This window comes from Somniosus microcephalus, chromosome 33 (assembly GCF_052327205.1).
Source record: "Somniosus microcephalus isolate GS21.2 chromosome 33, FLI_Smic_1.0, whole genome shotgun sequence".
NCBI classification, from domain to species: domain Eukaryota; kingdom Metazoa; phylum Chordata; class Chondrichthyes; order Squaliformes; family Somniosidae; genus Somniosus; species Somniosus microcephalus.
The window spans coordinates 21,058,337-21,078,181 of NC_141019.1; the positions used below are offsets into that span (position 1 = coordinate 21,058,337).

The following is a 19,845-nucleotide window of genomic DNA, read 5'->3' on the forward strand; positions in this document are numbered from 1 at the left end:
CAGCTTGTCGCCCTTTGGGACTCGGGACTGGGATTGTTCGATAGCCGACAACCACGACGTGCGTGGATTCTTGAGCGCAGTGAAGACTATCTACAGCCCAAGCACCCAAGGTCCTACCCCACTGCGGATCAAGAACGGAGAGGTACTCATCAAGGACAGAGAGGCAGTCAGGGCCTTCTGGAAGGAGCACTTCGAAGATCTCCTTAACCGAGACTCTGTCTTCGACGCGAGTGTCCTCGACTCCATCCCACAGCATGCTACCCGCCACCATCTCAGCACAACCACAGCCCGGCATGAGGTTGAAAAGGCCATCCGACAACCGAAGAACAATAAGGCCTCAGTAGCAGATGGAATCCCTGCCGAGGCGCTAAAGCATGGCGGAGAAGCACTACTGGCACAAATTCATGAACTCATTTCTCTTATCTGGAAGGAGGAGAGCATGCCAGGGGATCTCAGAGACGCCGTAATTGTGACCATCTTCAAGAAAGGTGACAAGTCCGATTGCAGTAATTACAGGAGGAGTTTCCCTGCTGTCTGCCACAGGGAAAGTCATCGCAAGAATCCTCCTCAATCGCCTTCTCCCAGTGGCCGAAGAGCTCCTCCCAGAGTCGCAATGCGGATTCCGCCCACTAAGGGGCACAATGGACATGATCTTCACCGCACGTCAATTACAAGAAAAATGCAGGCAACAGCACCAACCGCTGTACATGGCCTTCTTTGATCTCACAAAAGCCTTCGACACCGTCAACCGTGAGGGATTATGGAGTGTCCTCCTCAAATTCGGCTGCCCTCAAAAGTTTGTCACCATCCTCCACCTGCTTCACGATGACATGCAAGCCGTGATCCTGACCAACGGTTCCACCACAGACCCAATTCACGTACGGACCGGGGTCAAGGAATGCTGTGTCATCGCACCAACGCTCTTCTCGATCTTCCTTGCTGCAATGCTCCATCTCACCCTCAATAAGCTCCACACTGGAGTGGAGCCAATTTACAGAACAAACAGGAAACTGTTCAACCTCCATCGCCTCCAGCCCAGGTCCAAGGCCGTCCCATCCTCTTGTCATCGAATTATAGTATGCAGACGACGCTTGCGTCTGCGCTCACTCGGAGGTCGAACTCCAAACCATCGTCAACATTTTCACCGAAGCGTACGAGAGCATGGACCTTACACTAAACATCTGTAAGACAAAGGTCCTCGACCAACCTGCCCCCGCCACAGAGTACTGCCCCACGATTATCAAAATCCACGACAAGGCCTTGGACAACGTGGACCACTTTCCATACCTCGGGAGCCTACTGTAAACAAGGGCAGACGTTGATGATGAAGTCCAACACCGCCTTCAGTGTGCCAGTGCAGCCTTCGGTCGCCTGAGGAAGAGAGTGTTTGAAGACCAAGACCTCAAACCCGGCACTAAGCTCATGATCTACAGAGCAGCAGTGATACCCGCCCTGCTGTATGCCTCAGAGACATGGACCATGTACAGCAGGCACCTCAATGCACTGGAGAGGTACCACCAACGCGGTCTCCGCAAGGTCCTGCAAATCCATTGGCAGGATAGGTGCACCGTCAGTGTTCTCGCTCAGGCCAACATCCCCAGCATCAAAGCTTTGACCACGCTCGATCAGCTCCGATGGACGGGTCACATCGTCCGCATGCCCGATACGAGACTCCCAAAACAAGCGCTCTACTCGGAGCTCCGACATGGCAAGAGAGCCCCAGGTGGGCAGAGGAAATGCTTCAAGGACACCCTCAAAGCCTCCTTGAAAAAGTGCAACATCCCCACCGACACCTGGAAATCCCTGGCCCAAGACCGCACAAAGTGGAGGAGAAGCATCCGGGAAGGCGCCGAACACCTCGAGTCTCTTCACCTGGAGCGAGCAGAAGCCAAGCGCAAGTCAACCCAAGCACCCCACCCACTCGCCCCTTCAACCACCGTCTGCCCCACCTGTGACAGAGACTGTAGGTCCCACATTGGACTCATCAATCACCTGAGAACTCATTTTTAATGTGGAAGCAAATCATCCTCGGTACCGAGGGACTGCCTAAGAAGAGAAGAATTCAGTAGATGGCAAAAATAATTATACAGTATTTGAATGCTGGAAGAGTTACAGCGGTACTTTTTTGGTTTGCAAGAGGCATTCCAGGAAACTTTATTTAAAAAAAAACTTTAATCTAAAAAACCCACAACACTGCAGCTTTATATTCAGGCCACATACCTTTCACAGACTTCCTGCACATAAATCTATCATCACGCTTAGTTATAGGTCAAGAAAAGGTATACCGTTAAGGTTGGAAGTGAAATTTAGACAACTGATTCCAACCAGTTTGCTACAATCCTTTATTACTGCACAAAAAGAAATATTCACCGCGGCAAGATTTTCACATTTCTCGAAATATGTTCCGCTGTAACTTTTCAAACTCAATTAAAATTGCTTCCCTTGGTCTCAGCTATGGTTCCGTTAAAAGTCCTTGGAATTTGACCCCCTAGTAAACAAACACCTCCTTAAAAAAATACTTGGCAAATTGCACACCAACATTTGTAGTGAATTTTCCCTCGATTGTAACACTGCCCAGCTGTAATTTTTGGCTCTGAAGAGGTGCCACGGCTGTAGAGTTTCCTGCATGCAATTTTACCACATGTGCAGCAACTGAAAACGGTGCTAAAATGTTCTTCTTGGAAGGGTCAAAGCAAGAAGAGAATCCAAAACTCAAATCTATATCTCAACAAAATGGTGTCCATGTGTCTGTCTCTGTCCATTTTCTGGCAATGCCCAGAAGAATTATTTTCCACATTTGTTCTCCGGACGTGGGGGACACAAACGGGGCCTAATTTATTGGCCATCCCTCGTTGCCCTCAGAAGGTAGTGGTGGGCCGCCTTCATTGTCATTTATTTTCTTTTGACTACTGAATGCTAGGCCATCTCCGAGGGCATTCAAAATCAACCACCTAGCCGTATGTAGGTCAGACCAGGTGAGGATGTCGGGTACCCTTCCCTGAAAGATAGTGGTGAACCATTTGGGCTCACTATCTCCCCCTCCCACCCGCCTCCCCATCTCCCCCTCGGCTCCCCGTCTCCCCCCCCCACCGGCTACCCCCCTCCCCCCCCGGCCCACCGTCTCCCCCCCCCCCCCCCCACCGTCTCCCCCCCGGCCCACCGTCTCCCCCCGTCTCCCCCCCCGGCTCACCGTCTCCCCCCCCTCCCCCCCCGGCTCACCGTCTCCCCCCCCTCCCCCTCGGCTCACCGTCTCCCCCCCCTCCCCCTCGGCTCACCGTCTCCCCCCCCTCCCCCTCGGCTCACCGTCTCCCCCCCCCCTCCCCCTCGGCTCACCGTCTCCCCCCCCTCCCCCTCGGCTCACCGTCTCCCCCCCCCCTCCCCCTCGGCTCACCGTCTCCCCCTCCTTCCTTGTAGAGCAAAATATAGCCACAAGAAAAAATCAAGCAACTATGGCTGCAGTTTGTAAACAAACTGGTCTATTAGGATAAATTGTGGCACAGCACAAGTCCAGTGGTGCAGCTGACTCGAGTGGGAGAATGCTCATTCGACAGTTCAATAGGCTCTAGGATCACAATGCATCGCTTCAGTGATGCAATAAAGAATTGGTAATTATTAAACTAGAAGGGAATAAGTTGAATTTTTTTAAATTTAACTAGGTCTCCTTTCAGTAACTAGATTATTGTGTAAGCCTTTAAGGATACAGATAATATTTTTGAGATTTTACTTGACATTCCAGGAAAGTGTGCAGGAATCAAATGGCTCCCCACCAGTCACTCACATTTAAACAAGCTACAAGAAAGGTGAGCAGGTTTCGGAGGAGGGCGGGGAAAACTAACCTTACACCAAAAATTACTGCAGGTGTCGTGTGGAATTATGCAATCATCACATGGCACAGTCTGGAGGAGATCATAATGGGGAATGTACACAACAGAAAATGCTGGAAAAACTCAGCAGGCCAGGCAACATCCATGGAGAGAAATTAGAGTCAACGTTTCAGGTCAAAACCCTTTGTCAGGACTTAAAAAGCACAGGAAATGAAACAGATTAAGAGGCCAGGCTGGGAGAGAACAAAAGAGAAGTGAAGAGACATTAAGAGGTATTCAAAACCAGACGAGATGGTGATAGGACAAGTGGAGACAAAAGACGGCTCTAGATTAGGTGTGAAATGCGCTGGCAGAGTGGGAGACAGCTGCCATGTGGGAGAGAGAAAAAAGGGAAAGGGGAGGGGGGGGAAAAACCAAAACAAAGGTGTGGATAAAAAATATAATAGGGGCCGAGGTTATGATCTGAAATTGTTGAACTCGATATTGAGTCCAGAAGGCTGTAAAGTGCCTAATCGGAAGATGAGGTGCTGTTCCTTGAGCTTACACTGAGCTTCCGTGGAACAATGCAAGAGGCCGAGGACGGTGAGGTCCGAGTGGGAATGGAGCGGTGAATTAAAGTGACAGGCGACCGGAAGCTCAGGGTCCCCCTTACGGACTGAACATAACGTTGTGTTGAGCCATGTTGTCCAAAAAAGTTAACTCCTTGATCTCTGCCGCGTTAGCGGATCTCAGCCAGTAAGAGCACTACAATAGGGCTCTGCATACCCAAGTTAGGGAGGAGATTTTTTTTTTTTTTTTTAATGTCAGCCAGGGGTCAGGCCTAATTGTCATCCACCACCATGCCCCTTCACCAGTCAACCAACTCCTTGGGCTCATACACGAAGAATTGGACATTTTGTGCACATGCAACGTCAGCCTGAATCACCATCAAAATTGAACCGGTTCAGCAGGTAGTTTAACTGGGGATACACTACGACAACCCTGCAATTCATAAACTGTTTGGACCTCTCCATCCTCAAGTAACTAGACGACCCAACCAGAACCTGAAGGATTGAATAGAGAGTCAATACCTTAAAGCTGAATGTGCAACAGAACTAACAGCTGCTGTGCATTCCCTATTACAGCACCTAGACTGCCCCACGTAATGATTGCATAATCCCACACCAGACACACAGCGAGGCTGCCATCGTCACACACGCCCCATAAATGCTCAGCTTTGGTTTGTACATTTCTCAAATCATGAGCGCCCTGCCTCCCCAGACTCGGCCTTGTAATTCTATTGACGGGCGATCTTTCTTCATCATACGATTGACCAAATTAGGTGGACGTGGTTTCAGACATTCGCCAAACATGAGGTGGGGGAGTGGGGGGCGGGCGGGGGGGGGGGGGTGGTGGGGGAAGAGACGGCAGCACACAGAGGAAAAAGAGGGGAAGCAGGACATTGTTAATCATAAGCACAGCTGTGTTACCAGGAAAGAGCAGGAGCTCACAGTCCATACATTCTGTGTCAAATGTGTGCCTGAAGCATTTCAGCACCCCCCCACTACACCTGCTTCACACAGCTGCTGTAGTGCTGGTGAGTGATAGGTCATGCTTAGGTTATGCAGATACCACTGCAGTGGATTTTACAGTGGAAATGAAACAATAACTTTATGCAGCGAGGCACAATCTTGAAGGCCACTGCTACTCGATTACTGCTAGAGCGATTTCATTTCTCAGTGTTGAAATATGAAACACCGAGAACATAAACAGTAACAGCGCACCCACTCACATTCACTCGGCTAATTTCACAAGACGTAATTACAACGTTTAACCCATTCTCTGGCTTGACTACTCCCGGTTAATGCTATTTGCACAGCTGGTACTTTTGAATGACATGCCATCCAATCGTCTCTATAAATATACCAGTTATTGTATCAATGAAAATGATACCGTTGTCAGTATTTAATATTCCCTACTTCTCTCTTTTGCCCTCTCGACACCGTGCTTCATTCTCCATATGTAAAAGCATGCCGATTTATTTATAAAATGAAAGCAAGTGAAATGGAAGATTTATCAAAGGCAATATACACTCTATCTTCAGACCCACTGGCTTCTCCAAGATTTCATCTGGAATCATGTGTGACTGAAACGGAATGGCACAAAAACTTAGCAGGCTGTTTCTGAAGGGTCAGATTAACACATTTAGGAGCTTTTGTTATGGTCCTCTCATCAATAGCTGAAGACCCAAAAACAAGTGGCTTCATTTGGTTATGAAAGAAAAACATTCTTGTTTCAAATGACTTGCCCAGTGTCAAGCCGACAAATTTTTCTCAAATGCTGTTTCAGTAAGAGACGCGTATGGCCAAAACGGGCGTGAAGTTGGCGCTGTGCCTGCTGCGCCCGTCCGCACCATTTTCAGGCTCGGGACTCATTAGAATAAGGGCAGTGAGCTGCCCGGTGGTCAATGAGCTCTAGTGGGCGGCTCGCCGTACTGGGGTGGGGCAGGGGAAACTGAAGTGGCGGCGGGGGGGGGGGGGGGGGGGGGGAGAAAGGGGGGAAGAGGGGGGGGCGAGTTACCCAGCAGTTGGCAGCAGTATTTCTGTGAGGCCAGGATTAACATTCCTGCTCCTCCTGGCCCCACAAAAATTTCCCCTCCAAAAAAATGACCCAGACAGTTTTTGGAGCATTTTGGTCTTCTTCATAGGCAGTCCCTCAGGACCGAGGATGACTTGCTTCCACATTAAAGATGAGTTCTCAGGTGACTGATGAGTCCAATGCGGGACCTACAGTCTCTGTCACAGGTGGGGCAGACAGTGATTGAAGGGGCGGGTGGGTGGGGTGCTTGGGTTGACGTGCGCTCCTTGCGCTTGGCTTCCGCTTGCTCCCGGCGAAGAGACTCGAGGTGTTCGGCGCCTTCCCGGATGCTTCTCCTCCACTTTGTGCGGTCTTGGGCCAGGGATTCCCAGGTGTCGGTGGGGATGTTGCACTTTTTCAAGGAGGCTTTGAGGGTGTCCTTGAAGCGTTTCCTCTGCTCACCTGGGGCTCTCTTGCTGTGCCGGAGCTCCGAGTAGAGCACTTGTTTTGGGAGTCTCGTATTGGGCATGCGGACAATGTGACCCGTCCATCGGAGCTGATTGAGCGTGGTCAGAGCTTCAATGCTGAGGATGTTGGCCTGAGCGAGAACACGGACGTTGGTGCGCCTATCCTGCCAATGGATTTGCAGGATCTTGCGGAGGCAGCGTTGGTGGTACCTCTCCAGTGCTTCGAGGTGCCTGCTGTACATGGTCCATGTCTCTGAGGCATACAGCAGGGCAGGTATCACTGCTGCCCTGTAGACCATGAGCTTAGTGCTGGGTTTGAGGTCCTGGTCTTCAAACACTCTCTTCCTCAGGCGACCGAAGGCTGCACTGGCACACTGAAGGCGGTGTTGGACTTCGTCGTCGAAGCATGAGAGAGCATGGGCCTTACACTAAACATCCGTAAGACAAAGGACCTCTACCAACCTGCCCCCGCCACACAGTGCTGCCCCCCGATTATCAAAATCCACGACAAGGCCTTGGACAACGTGGACCACTTTCCATACCTCGGGAGCCTACTGTCAACAAGGGCAGACGTCGAGCCTCTAGTGGTCCCTTTAAGGACAGTCAGTTAGTCCATTCACCGCCCGATACAGATGGGCCAGACCGTTTTTGGAGCAGCCTCCAGTGGTCCCTTTAAGGACAGCCAGTTAGTCCGCTCACCGCCCGATACAGATGGGCCAGAGCGTGCACGGCACAGGCTCCACCCGTTTGGACTTGACAATTGCAAACGGGGCCCTACAACTGGCGAAGGTGCCCGATCTGAATCAATTTGCAAGCAGCCTGCCACCGGTTTCGGGCAGGAGCGCCAAGCAACCATTTACAGGTCTACCTGAAAATCGCATCAGGTAGGCCTTGGGTGCCCAAGGAGCGGCCGCGGTTTCCCCGCCATTTTCAAGTGCCAGACGCCTCGTAAACAGGGCAGGCAGTAGGTGAAAATGGCCCCAACACACACCCAGTAGGGGTCACTAGATAGTAACCAGATTTCAACTTGCTAAGCAGGTATACTGATAACAGGAATATTCATACTACCACTCGAATGCCTATTTTCTAAGCATGGCCCCAAAACTGGTCGATTTTATTGCTCCATATTTTACAGATTGCCTTTGGCTTTTTACAAACAATAAGGATGAGTGCACAAGTGGCAATATTTACATCTCAGGGAGTGCAGATTAATGGATCCATCCAAACAGTACCTACAGCAGGACATAATCCTGTCTTGGGGCAATCAGACTATTATCCCCTTGTAATTACCGTGGGTGATTTGAATGGTCATAACGAATAACGAGCCTGTCAGAAAAATAATTAGTCAATCCTGCAACAGTGCCATATTGAAGGAGGGCGAAACATCTTGCATAAAGATTGCAAAATAAGTACAGAAATTTCTATCAATCATTTCGACAATTATTTCCTCCCGCCTCTTCATAAGTTCTGGAGAACTGTAGAAAAAAAGATAAATGTTTCCCTGGATTTGTTAGGTCACTGATAAAGGCGAATACCCACCCAACATTAAGATGATCCACCAGCGCTTCAGTGAGACGGGTAGCAGCTGCAACAGCTTCCCTCCTCCTTTTCTCTGAAAGGAAATGAAGAAACAAGATTGGTGAAGGACTGCATGGCCACCATGTTCTATCCTTGCCCTCTGAAGGAGGGAGGAAAAAAAACACCACACACACGACAATAAAATCTGGAATTCTAAATATCCGGTGCCGCTATCAAAATGCACACTTGGAATATCCCACGGAAGTGACTAACCCCACATCATTCATCCTCGTGTAGGAATGGGCTTGAATGGTATCCAACTGCTCCAATTAACCTCCGTACTGTCGCCAAGTGATTTTACAGTGACAGATAGAACAGTGGAGCGAATCGCAACTACCGCGCCACAACATGCTGGAAGCAGACGGCAAGCTGCCCGGAAAACACACCTACCGTTCCCCGCTCTCTGTCCTTGACACCAAACGTTTGCTGCCCACTTGCATCAAAAGATTGGTGGCGGGAACACTTGTCAATTTTCATTACTTTTGAATAAAACTAGGAAATGTGCAAAAATAATTTCCTAATGGAAGAATCGCAATATTAGAGATTCTACTGCCAATGCCATATCGAGATGCTGCAATTACTGCAGAGATCGAAATGCTTTCCTCTTTCTAAGAAAAACTTCCCCACACCCCCTCCCTCCCAAGCTGGGAAACTGTTCCATAGGCACACGCAGCTCTAGTGCCTCATCCCAACAGCCATTCTTTATGTACAAGCCTGAACAGTAAGCATTGACAACCTATTCAACCGTGGGGGGTATCACAGCAGAGCCCTAGCCTGTGCTCACCTGAAGACACCATCCAGTGGGGGGGGGGGGGGGGGTCACTGTAGGACGATCAGGAACAGGAACCCCGGATGATTTCTCCCTTCCCTAACACTGAAGCTTACTGGAGCAGCCCCTGTCACCCACTCCCCCAACTGAGATCTGCTCGCTCAACACAACCCAAAGGTTGAACCCGAGGCCTTTCTGGTCTCTGAAGGTCAGTACCACACCAGGTGGTGCATTTCCCCACTAAGCTATCTTGGAAGCTCCAGCACAGTGGTGTTTGAATCAACGTTGATTCAAATGCAGATTGGGTGACCGCTTTGCTGAACACCTCCGTTCAGTCTGTAAGGGGGACCCCGAGCTTCCGGTCGCCTGTCATTTTAATTCACCGCTCAATTCCCACTTGGACCTCACCGTCCTTGGCCTCTTGCATTGTTCCACGGAAGTTCACCGTAAACTCGAGGAACAGCACCTCATCTTCCGATTAGGCACTTTGCAGCCTTCCAGACTCAATATCGAGTTCAACAATTTCAGATCATAACCTCGGCCTCTATTACATTTTTACTTATTTTGTTTTTTCCGCCACCCCTTTGTTTTGGGTTTTCCCACCCCACCCCCCGCCCCTTTCCTCTTTTTTTTTACATGGCAGCTGTCTCTCATTCTGCCAGTACATTTCACACCTAATCCGAGCCGTCTTTTGTCTCTTTACTAGTCCGATCACCATCTCGTCTCGTTTTGAATACCTCTTAATGTCTATTCACTTCTTTTGTTCCCTCCCCAGCCCTGCCTTTCGATCTATTTCATTTCCTTTCCAGTTTTGAAAAAGGGTTTCGACCCGAAACGTCGACTCTATTTTCTCTCCACGGATGTTGCCTGGCCTGCTGAGTTTTTCCAGCATTTGCTGTTGTTATTTCGGAATTCCAGCATCTGCAGTATTTTGCTATCGTTGAAAGATGCCTTGTTTTGCCTTTTTATTTTGGTTCGGCTTACATGGCGGTAGTAGGGCGTAATACTGCACCACTGTATTGCACCACAGAGTGGGTTGATGTCTGCAATTCCCCACATGGCGCATTCCTAATCTTGGTCTTGCCACAGGAAAGGAGACATTAAAAAGCCTAAGTGCCGAGTGGAAGGCAACAAAAAGAGAGAGGAAAAAACACAGGAGAAAAAAAAATAATTAAACGAGTCACTATTGACGAGCTTAGCACGATTTCTCGCAGTAGGATCGAGAGAAGCTTATGAACGAGGTTGCGAAACCCAAAAGATGAAGGAGGGAAATAAACAATTCGAGTTGTCTTAAAGAATTAACATACACTGTTTACCCAAGTCTTATTTTCTTGCTTTGGAGGAGTAAAAATCTACATATCGCTGCTGCCTCTACATTGTCACTTCATACAGCAAGACCCAAGGTTACCTTACTAACTCACCATTAACTCAGTGGTTTTAACATCATTGTCTGTAATTCTGAAGAACATGTGGAGACTTCAAAGTGGGAGGAGAGAGAGAGAGTCATACAAGACCCACATGTCAGGAGCCAGCTGCAACAGCACAACATGCGCACAATATAAAAGCAGCTATGGATTCTGTCATTCCAACGTGAAGATTTTAAGCTTTATAACACTATGGTCGTCACAAGTCTGTCATTGGTGCTGGAAGTAACTAGAAATAATATAGTAAATGAATCACAAAAGAAATACAGGAAACTTTGTGTTATCCGGAGGCTAACTGTCCGGAATGCTCGAGCCACTGGCAAAAATCAGGAGCCGTTTTTGTTTCTTCTCGTTGCTTTTTTCCTCAACAGTCAGGCTCTGCAAGGTCTGCTGAAGCTGTTGCTAAGCTACAGAGACGTTTGGACTGTTTAGAAGCTGTTGCTAGCAACAGGGTTTGTTGACAGATACGGAGCTCAGAAGCTTCCGTATCTTTCAACATTAGCGCTGGAGAGTCCGACAGTTTTGAGGGAACAGCAACAGCTCGGTCCCGTCGGTGCCGGATAGCACAAAGTTTCCTGTATTGAGGCAGAAAACACTGGAAAATCAACAGCATCTGGCAAACCAGTTCTGACAAAGGATCTACATCTGAAATGTGACCCTGTCATTTTCTCCTTGGAGATACTGACCTAATGGCCCCGATTTTAACTCCAGGTGGATTCCCCGTTCAGGCCCGAGTTAAAATTAGAGTCGGGTCTCAATGATGTCATCGGGTCGCAACATGCATAGGTACAGAAGAACCCTGTTGGCTCCGGGCGCGTGTCCCCGCTGGCTGCTCAGGACAGCAGGTTAAAATTGGCAACTTTCGGACAGTTCAGAGCCAGGGCGATTGTAACTGCCCACCCGCCAGGTTTCTGCTGAGCGAGTAGGGTTAAAATCGCCCCCAACTGCCAGCATTTGCATTTTCTACTTTGCAGTTTTGCCCTTATTATTTGTGCACCAGGAGGACATAGGCTTAAGTGCAACATTTCCTATAGTGCGCTGGTACAATACGCTAAATAAGTCTGGTGCTGAACTGGTTTCGGTAGTTAGGTTGCAGAGGCTTTGTGGGACCAAATGGAGTGTGATGCAATGTGACTGCTTAAAAAAATGGTTAAATTTTTTTTTTTTTTTATAAAAAGAACCTTTCTGACCCTTGGACGCTGGATCTACAATGAATGACAACCATTTTGGGAGATTATTTTTCCCTTACGCTGACTGTGGGAAAAGATGCTGGCCAGGCCTGAACCTCTCTGCTGAGAGAATAACTTGGGTCTCCAGGGCCATTAGAAAAGGGCTAACTGAGACTGCGGAATCGTTTTATCTTCATTATGCTGAACAGCGGCTGCTCTGATCGTGTATTGGATGGCTACATTATTATTTTTTTCAAGGAATAAACCCGACGGGGCAAGAAGACCCTTGACGCATCAGCCCAATCAATCCAGTCAGAAACATTACTGCTGTAGAATCATCTTGGAAACAACGGGCAAATCGCAGCTGAATAACTTGGGGTTGACTTATTGTGACTTTTACTGTAACTAATAGCTTTTTAAGCAAACTGCTGGTGAAGGGAAAGCATTAAATATCATGCAGGCAACGTTTTGCTACACAGGACACAAAATGAAGAGTCACATAGCCAAATGTCCGAGTGCCAGGGTATATATATTTTTTTACTTGCTGTATTTTCTCCTCGAGAGCATTGACTTTTGCTGGGGTGCAACTTCACCACCATCCCCAAGGTGGCTTGTGCGACTGGTTACACCTCATGCGCGAGCCTAAACAGCGAGTGCCAGCCGGTTATTCGACTACCGAGGGCATCACAACGGAGCCAGCATGCGGCTGGAGTTACTGGGTAGGAATCGGGAGTGGGAACCCCCTTTCTGGACCGGGGCCATGCGACTGGAACTCTCCAAATGAGATCAGCTAACGCAGATCAGGAAATCGAAGCCAAAACCGTTCAGTTCATTTACCTACCAAGTCATTCGGGGAAGACCTGTACATGATATTTTTGGTGCCCGTGAGCCAATGCATGAACACATTTGTACAGTTGCACCTTGTTAATCCAACCGACCAACAGGCTGTTGGTTGAAAATCAATGAAGTATATATTTTTCTGTCATAGAAACATAGAAGAAGATAGGAGCAGGAGTAGGCCATTCGGCCCCTCGAGCCTGCTCCGCCATTCAATGAGATCATGGCTGATCATCCAAATTCAGTACCCTGTCCCTGCTTTCTCCCCATATCCCTTGATCCCTTTAGCCTTAAGAAATATATCCAACTCCTTCTTGAATATATTTAATGAATTGGCCTCTACTGCCTTCTGTGGTAGAGAATTCCACAGGTTCACCACTCTCTGGGTGAAGAAATTCCTCCTCATCTCTGTCCTAAATGGCTTACCCCTTATCCTTAGACTGTGGCCCCTGGTTCTGGACTCCCCGCCATCAGGAACATCCTTCCTGCACTTAGTCTGTCTAGTCCTGTTAGAATTTTATAAGTTTCAATGAGATCCCCTCTCATTCTTCTAAACTCCAGCAAGTAGAAGCCCAATCGACCCAATCTCTCCTCATACGTCATTCCTGCCATCCCAGGTATCAGCCTGGTGAATCTTTGCTCCACTCCCTCCATGGCAAAACATCCTTCCTCAGATAAGGCGACCAAAACTGCACACAATGCTCAGGGTGTGGTCTCACCAAGGCCCTGTACAACTGCAGCAAGACATCCTTGTTCTTGTACTCGAACCCTCTCGCTACGAAGGCCAACATACCATTTGCCTTCTTAACCGCCTGCTGCACCTGCATGCTTACCTTCAGCGACTGGTGCACAAGGACACCAAGGTCTCGTTGCACTTCTCCTTCTCCCAATCTATTGCCATTCAGATAATAATCTGCCTTCCTGTTTTTGACACCAAAGTGGATAACCTCGCATTTATCCACGTTATATTGCATCTGCCATGCTTCTGCCCAATCACCCAACCTGTCCAAATCATATTGGAGTTTCTCGGCATCCTCTTCACAGCACACACGTCCACCCAGCTTTGTGTCGTCTGCAAACTTGGAAATATTACATCTAGTTCCCTCGTCATGCATCACATTTTCATTATTATTTCCTCAGGAACACTAAACGCCAGCATTCAATAGGCTAGGAGAGGTGCCACGCTCGCTGCAAAGAATTGAAAGACCAAGGCAGGATCGCAAATCAATTTAGGCACAACGGATTGGCAGTTCTGCATTGGGAGATGTTCATCAGAGCCAGGGACAATTTTTTTTCTAATCTTCAAGGGTGTCTGCATACGCCTATCTCCTGCAGCAGTGGCCAGTTTTCACCCACACGGCGAGGTCCCCAGCGCAGGCTGGAATCCTGCCAGGAGCAGGTGTAAAACATTTACAGGAAACTCTCGATTTACCGGCACCTAAATAACCGGAAATCTCGGTTAACCGGCAAAATTCAGGAGTAGGTTCAGGTAAGTTTTACTTCATATTAGTGGCCGTTCCTGGATCTGTGGCTGTGTAATCGGGGGTTCCTGCACTTGTTGCTAAGCAACAGGGGCGCTTGGTCTGTGGCCGGGGTTCCTGCACCTGTTGCTAAGCAACAGGGAAGCCTGGCTTTGTTGCTGTGTACGGAGCTCTCGTACCTTTTACTATACCTCTCTGTAATCCGGACTTTTTGATAAACCGGCACCACGCCGGTCCCGGATAAAAAAAAGTGTGTTTCCTGTAAAATAAAGCTGGCCCCAGAGAGCTCACCGCAATCACTCGGAGAACGAAGCTGGAACAAATTTGCTCAGAGTATTAGAACATGGAATGCTTTACCGTTAGTTGCTACTGAGGCAGGGATCAGAACATAATTTAAGGGGAGGATTGGATAAGCATTTGAAAAGGGAGAATATAAAAAAGGGTCGAGAGAAAGGGGATTGGAACAGATAGCTCTGGTATAAGTGCTAGCACTGGCACAGATGCAATTGGCTGAGTGGCTTCCTTCTGCACTGTAATTTCTATTAAAATGATTTTATGATGTCCTAGGTATCACTGGCACGTTTACTGTGTACTGCAATCACATTTACAAACCACGGCAAGATATCCCTAATACACCAGGCTTCCGCTTTGATTTCAATACTGGAGTTATGAAAATTAGACAAGTAGTCCAAATGGCCTGGTTTCAGGATCTTAGATCTAAGCGATGAGACTCGAAATGTTTTTGCCAAGTATACTCCATTCAGGCAGATGTCCAAAAATTCAGATCTTAAAACTTCAAAGCTCAGAACTGCTACACTCTGCATTAGAAGCTATTCTACTTTAACGACAGTCTAAATTTGAAAGAAGTTCTGGAACTACTACTTCTATAATCAAATTTAGAAAATATAAAAAGATGCCCTTAGGGTGCAAGGTGCCACCAGAATGCAGTGCCCTCTACACAGCTCACAGAAGCGGACATTCAGTAGATGAACGCGGCATAAATCACACAGGAACTGTACACCATTTGTACAAGGAGCTTACACCATTTGTACAAGAGACACGGCAATTAAACCCAGTGCTCGAAAAATAAATACCAGCTTTCCCAACAGCGACAGCTTGTTCTGCTCTCCAATATCAGATCCTCTGCATGTATCCCAGTTAGAGCAAACACGGAACCAATGACACCACAGAGTGCCAGATGTGTGCAACTAGCTAACATTTACTCACTGTATACTGTATCAGTTTGTGTAAGTAGATCCACATTATTTAGCGCAAGTACAGCGATAAAGCCTGCCTAAAAACTTTCCCTCTATGCAGGATTCTGCCATCACCCTGGCAGCATCATTATGCCGTCACTTTCTGGTAGCATTACAATACCAGCAGTAATGGTTTTCTGAAATGTCCTCTGCAGCTTTCAATATTCACACACTTCCTCATTTTGACTGTACTTTGGGGGGGGGGGGGGGGGGGCGGAAGAAGGGGTGCAGATTGGAGGTCAACTGCTCCCACATTATGAGAGGGGGAAAACAGAAAGAAAATCAGCCCAGGTCAGTCCCATGCACCTCCTAATAGCCAGTTAAACAGCAGGTTCATAGAACCATAGAATGATACAGCACAGGAGGCCAATCCTGATCCCGCCATATTATAAAAAGGATATAGAGGCACTGGAGAGGGTGCAGAGAAGATTTACAAGGATGATACCAGAAATGCGAGGGTATACCTATCAGGAAAGGATGAACAGGCTGGGTCTCTTTTCTCTTGAATAAAGAAGGCTGAGGGGTGACCGAATAGAGGTCTTTAAAATCATGAAAGGTTTTGATAGAGTGGATAGAGAGAGAATGTTTCCACTTGTGGGGAAGAGCATAACTAGAGGTCATCAATATAAGATGGTCACCAAGAAATCCAATAGGGAATTCAGAAGAAACTTCTTTACCCAGAGAGTGGTGAGAATGTGGAACTCGCTACCACAGGGAGTGGTTGAAGCGAATAGTATCGATGCATTTAAGTGGCATTTAGACAAGTATATGAGGGAGAAGGGAATAGAGGGTTATGCTGATAGAGTTAGATGAGGAAAGACAGGAGGAGGCTCGAGTGGAGCATAAACGCCGGCATGGACTGGTTGGGCCGAATGGCCTGTTTCTGTGCCGTATATCCTATGTAAATCGGTCCATCGTGCCTGTGCCAGCTCTTTGGTAGAGCTATCCAATTCATCTCACTCCCCTGCTCTTTTCCCATTGCCCTGTAATTTGTTTCCCCTTCAAGTATTTATCCCATTAACCAAAAAGGTTACCTGCCTACAATCACAAGTGGGGAACAGTGATAAATTTGATTTTTGAGCTTGTTGCTGCAACCCTCAATCTTTACCAACCTGAATAATAATTAGAATTTTCAGTGGCTCCCAACTCTAATTATTCTTAACCAAGATAGCTTAGTAACTTTGGGTTATCCTGGCCAACACCATCAAAATGCATCAACTGGTCATTTAGCTCTCTGCTGTTTGTAGGACCTTACCATGTGCAAATTGGCTGCCACATTTGCTTACAAAAATAGACTACTCTTCAAAAGTAATTTGCTGACCGTGAAGCATATCCTGAGGATATGAAAGATGCTGGCCTAGAAATTTGGTGGGCTGCGCCACCAGTTAGCGCCTAAAGAGGGCACTCAGTGGCTGTAGTGCCACTGGCCGCGCCTCCCGCAATATTTAGCTGGGGCGCTAATGGCGGCGTTAGCCTGTTGCGCTGCGCCGCCACCGATGACATCATCAGTGTGCGCAGCGCCCCGATCGCGATATTTGGTAGCGCCCGCCTCTGTAGCGCCATTCGCAAATCGCGCCCGGTTCACAGGGCCTACCTGTGGCGGGAGTGCCGCAAATTAAGGTGGAGGTGCGGGGCGGCCCTTTTTTTTCGGCGGCCGCCTGCCAGCACCTCCGTCCCCGGGCTCCTGATCGCCCCCCGCGGCAGTGCCGGCTGTTTTCCGAGAGCCCGGCACTTTTCCTCGGTGCCGGGCTCTTTTGCCGGCACTCGCGATCTCCGATCGCTCTGGTGCAGGCCCCTCCCCCTTAAGAATGGGAGGAAGGCCTGCAGTACCGCAGCACGCCGTGCCGCAGTGTGTGGCGCTGCGGCACATTTCGCTGCGATATTCAGTTTCAGCGCCCTAAGAGGGACGCGGGGCGCCTCGAGCCTCACCCCGTGTCCCTCTTGGGGCGCACAAGCTGAATTTTCGGTGGTCGCAACTGCTCCAAACGCTGCGCTAAATCCGGCGCCCCGTTTGCAGCTCCACCGAATTTCTCCCCCGCTATATAAATGCAAGTTCTTTCCCTCCTCTAGCTGTCATATACAAGGAGATTGACACCTCCATATATCTGTGGCATTACTCATGGTCTTTCCTCTTCCTCCTTGATCTCGCCACAGTCTGACACCATCAATCACTCCATCCTCCTTCAATATCTCTCCCCATCCAGTGCAACAAAAACACAATCACCTCCAATGGCTTCCCCTTCTTTGGTACATGATTAACGCCAATATACCCCAAGGCTTCATCCTTGGTCTCCTCCCCTGAAACATTCTAGCCTTTGGCAATATCACTGGAACCACCAAATCAGTCTCCACATATATGGCAACGACAACAAGCTCTACCCCAGAGACTCTTCCATCGATTCAAAGGTTGTTGTTACACTCTCCAACTACCTACTGACATTAAGATCTGGCTGCGCCAAATTTTCCTTTCGTTTACCATTGGCAAAACCAAAGCAATTCTCTTTGGTTCCTGACAACAGCTCTGTACCTCCCTCTGGCTTTGGCTCCATGCTTAACCGAGCTGTGCTACTTCCCCCCCAAAACCACTTTCATCCATCGCTGCAACACTGCCAAACTCTACCCCTACCTCCTACTGCTGCTGAAACCATAGTCCATGCCTTCATCATCTTGAGTCGAGACTTCTCGAACTCTTTGCCAGCCCAAACTTCCCATGAACCACAATGTGACCTTATGCAAAGTCATCTGGAATAGAGGGTTGCAGGATGAACAATTAGCCTTTGGACCATTATTTCCCGGGAAAAATAGACAGCCTTCAGGATGTAATGGAGCCATTTTAAAATTTGCCACAATACAACCAATTGGCAACTTCCAATAAAGAAACATTACATAGAATTACATAGGATATACAGCACAGAAACAGGCCATTCGGCCCAACCAGTCCATGTAGTCGTTTATGTTCCACACGAGCCTCCTCCCACCCTACTTCATCTCAGCCCACCAACATATCATAGAGTCATAGAGTAATACAGCACGGATAGAGGCCCTTCGGCCCATCGTGTCCGCGCCGGCCATCAAGCCCTGCCTAATCTAATCCCATATTCCAGCATTTGGCCCGTAGCCTTGTATGCTATGGCATTTCAAGTGCACATCCAAATGCTTCTTAAATGTTGTGAGGGTTTCTGCCTCCACAACCCTTTCAGGCAGTGAGTTCCAGACTCTAACCACCCTCTGGGTGAAAAAGTTCTTTCTCAAATCCCCTCTAAACCTCCCGCCCTTTACCTTGAATCTATGCCCCCTAGTTATTGACCCCTCTACTAAGGGAAAAAGCTCCTCAGCATCCATCCTATCTATGCCCCTCATAATTTTGTACACATATCCTTCCATTCCTTTCTCCCTCATGTGTTTATCTAGTCTCCCCATAAATCCATCTATATCATTCGCCTCAACCACTCCTTGTGGTAGTGAGTTCCACATTCTCACCACTCTTTGGGTAAAGAATTCCCTATTGGATTTCTTGGTGACTATCTTATATTGATGGCCTCTAGTTTTACTCTTCCCCACAAGTGGAAACACTCTCTCTGTATCTACTCTGTCAAAACCTTTCATGATTTTCAAGACCTCTATTAGGTCACCCCTCAGCCTTCTCTTTTCCAAGAGAAAAAAAGAGACCCAGCCTGTTCATCCTTTCCTGATAAGTATAACCTCGCAGTTCTGTTATCATCCTTGTATGTCCTTTTTGCACCCTCTCCAGTGCCTCTATATCCATTTTGGCCCAGAAATTCAGGTCGGGGGCTTCCCGCGGGTGCAAGCCCCCGACCTGCACTTACCTTGCGCGCCAGCCGTTGAGCTGTGGGCCCCCGTGGAATTCCGATCCTGGGCTTGCTCCAGCTGCCGGCGCGCAATGCTTGCGTATCCCAGGGGTGCAGTTAGTTCGATGCGTCCCCTGGGATCACGTGGGCCATGGAGAGCCAATGGTAACAGGGAATGCTTCATTCATAAGTCTGACAGGAAGACCTGTCAAAACTTAGAAATACTACGGCCCCATAACATCACTAAATCTTCAAATAATTTTTTTTTTTTTTTTAAATCACATTTTTTAAATAAACTATAAATTACATGAAATAACTATTTTAAACAATAATTTAAATTTTTGAAATTTTTTTTTTATTTTCTAACGGGGCTAAAAATAAACTTACCTTTCTTGTGGACTTCAGGAAGTCTAAAGGTGGAAGTCACACCCCCATCCACATCCATGGGGCTGTGGTGGAAAGCTTTAAGTTCCTCGGAGTCCACATCACAGAAGACCTCTCCTGGTCCCTCAATACCTCCTCTCTGGTGAAGAAGGCCTGGGCCCAGCGCCTATATTTCCTAAGGAGGCTGAAGGGATGTAACCTGTCACCCCTGATCCTCTCTAACTTTTACCGCTGCACAATAGAGAGCATCCTGACGAACTGTATCACAGTATGGTATGGCAGCTGCAGCTA

General features: G+C 48.2%; 1 protein-coding gene across 1 annotated transcript in view; it reads right to left on the reverse strand.

The window, feature by feature from the left end:
• The window catches only part of bloc1s1 (biogenesis of lysosomal organelles complex-1, subunit 1), a 116,895-nt gene that overhangs the window by 81,474 nt on the left and 15,576 nt on the right, over window positions 1–19,845 (reverse strand). The window contains exon 2 of the mRNA XM_085972712.1: window positions 8,387–8,459. Within this exon, the coding sequence (XP_085828838.1) occupies window positions 8,387–8,459 (73 nt within the window). The remainder of the gene's footprint in view (window positions 1–8,386; window positions 8,460–19,845) is intronic.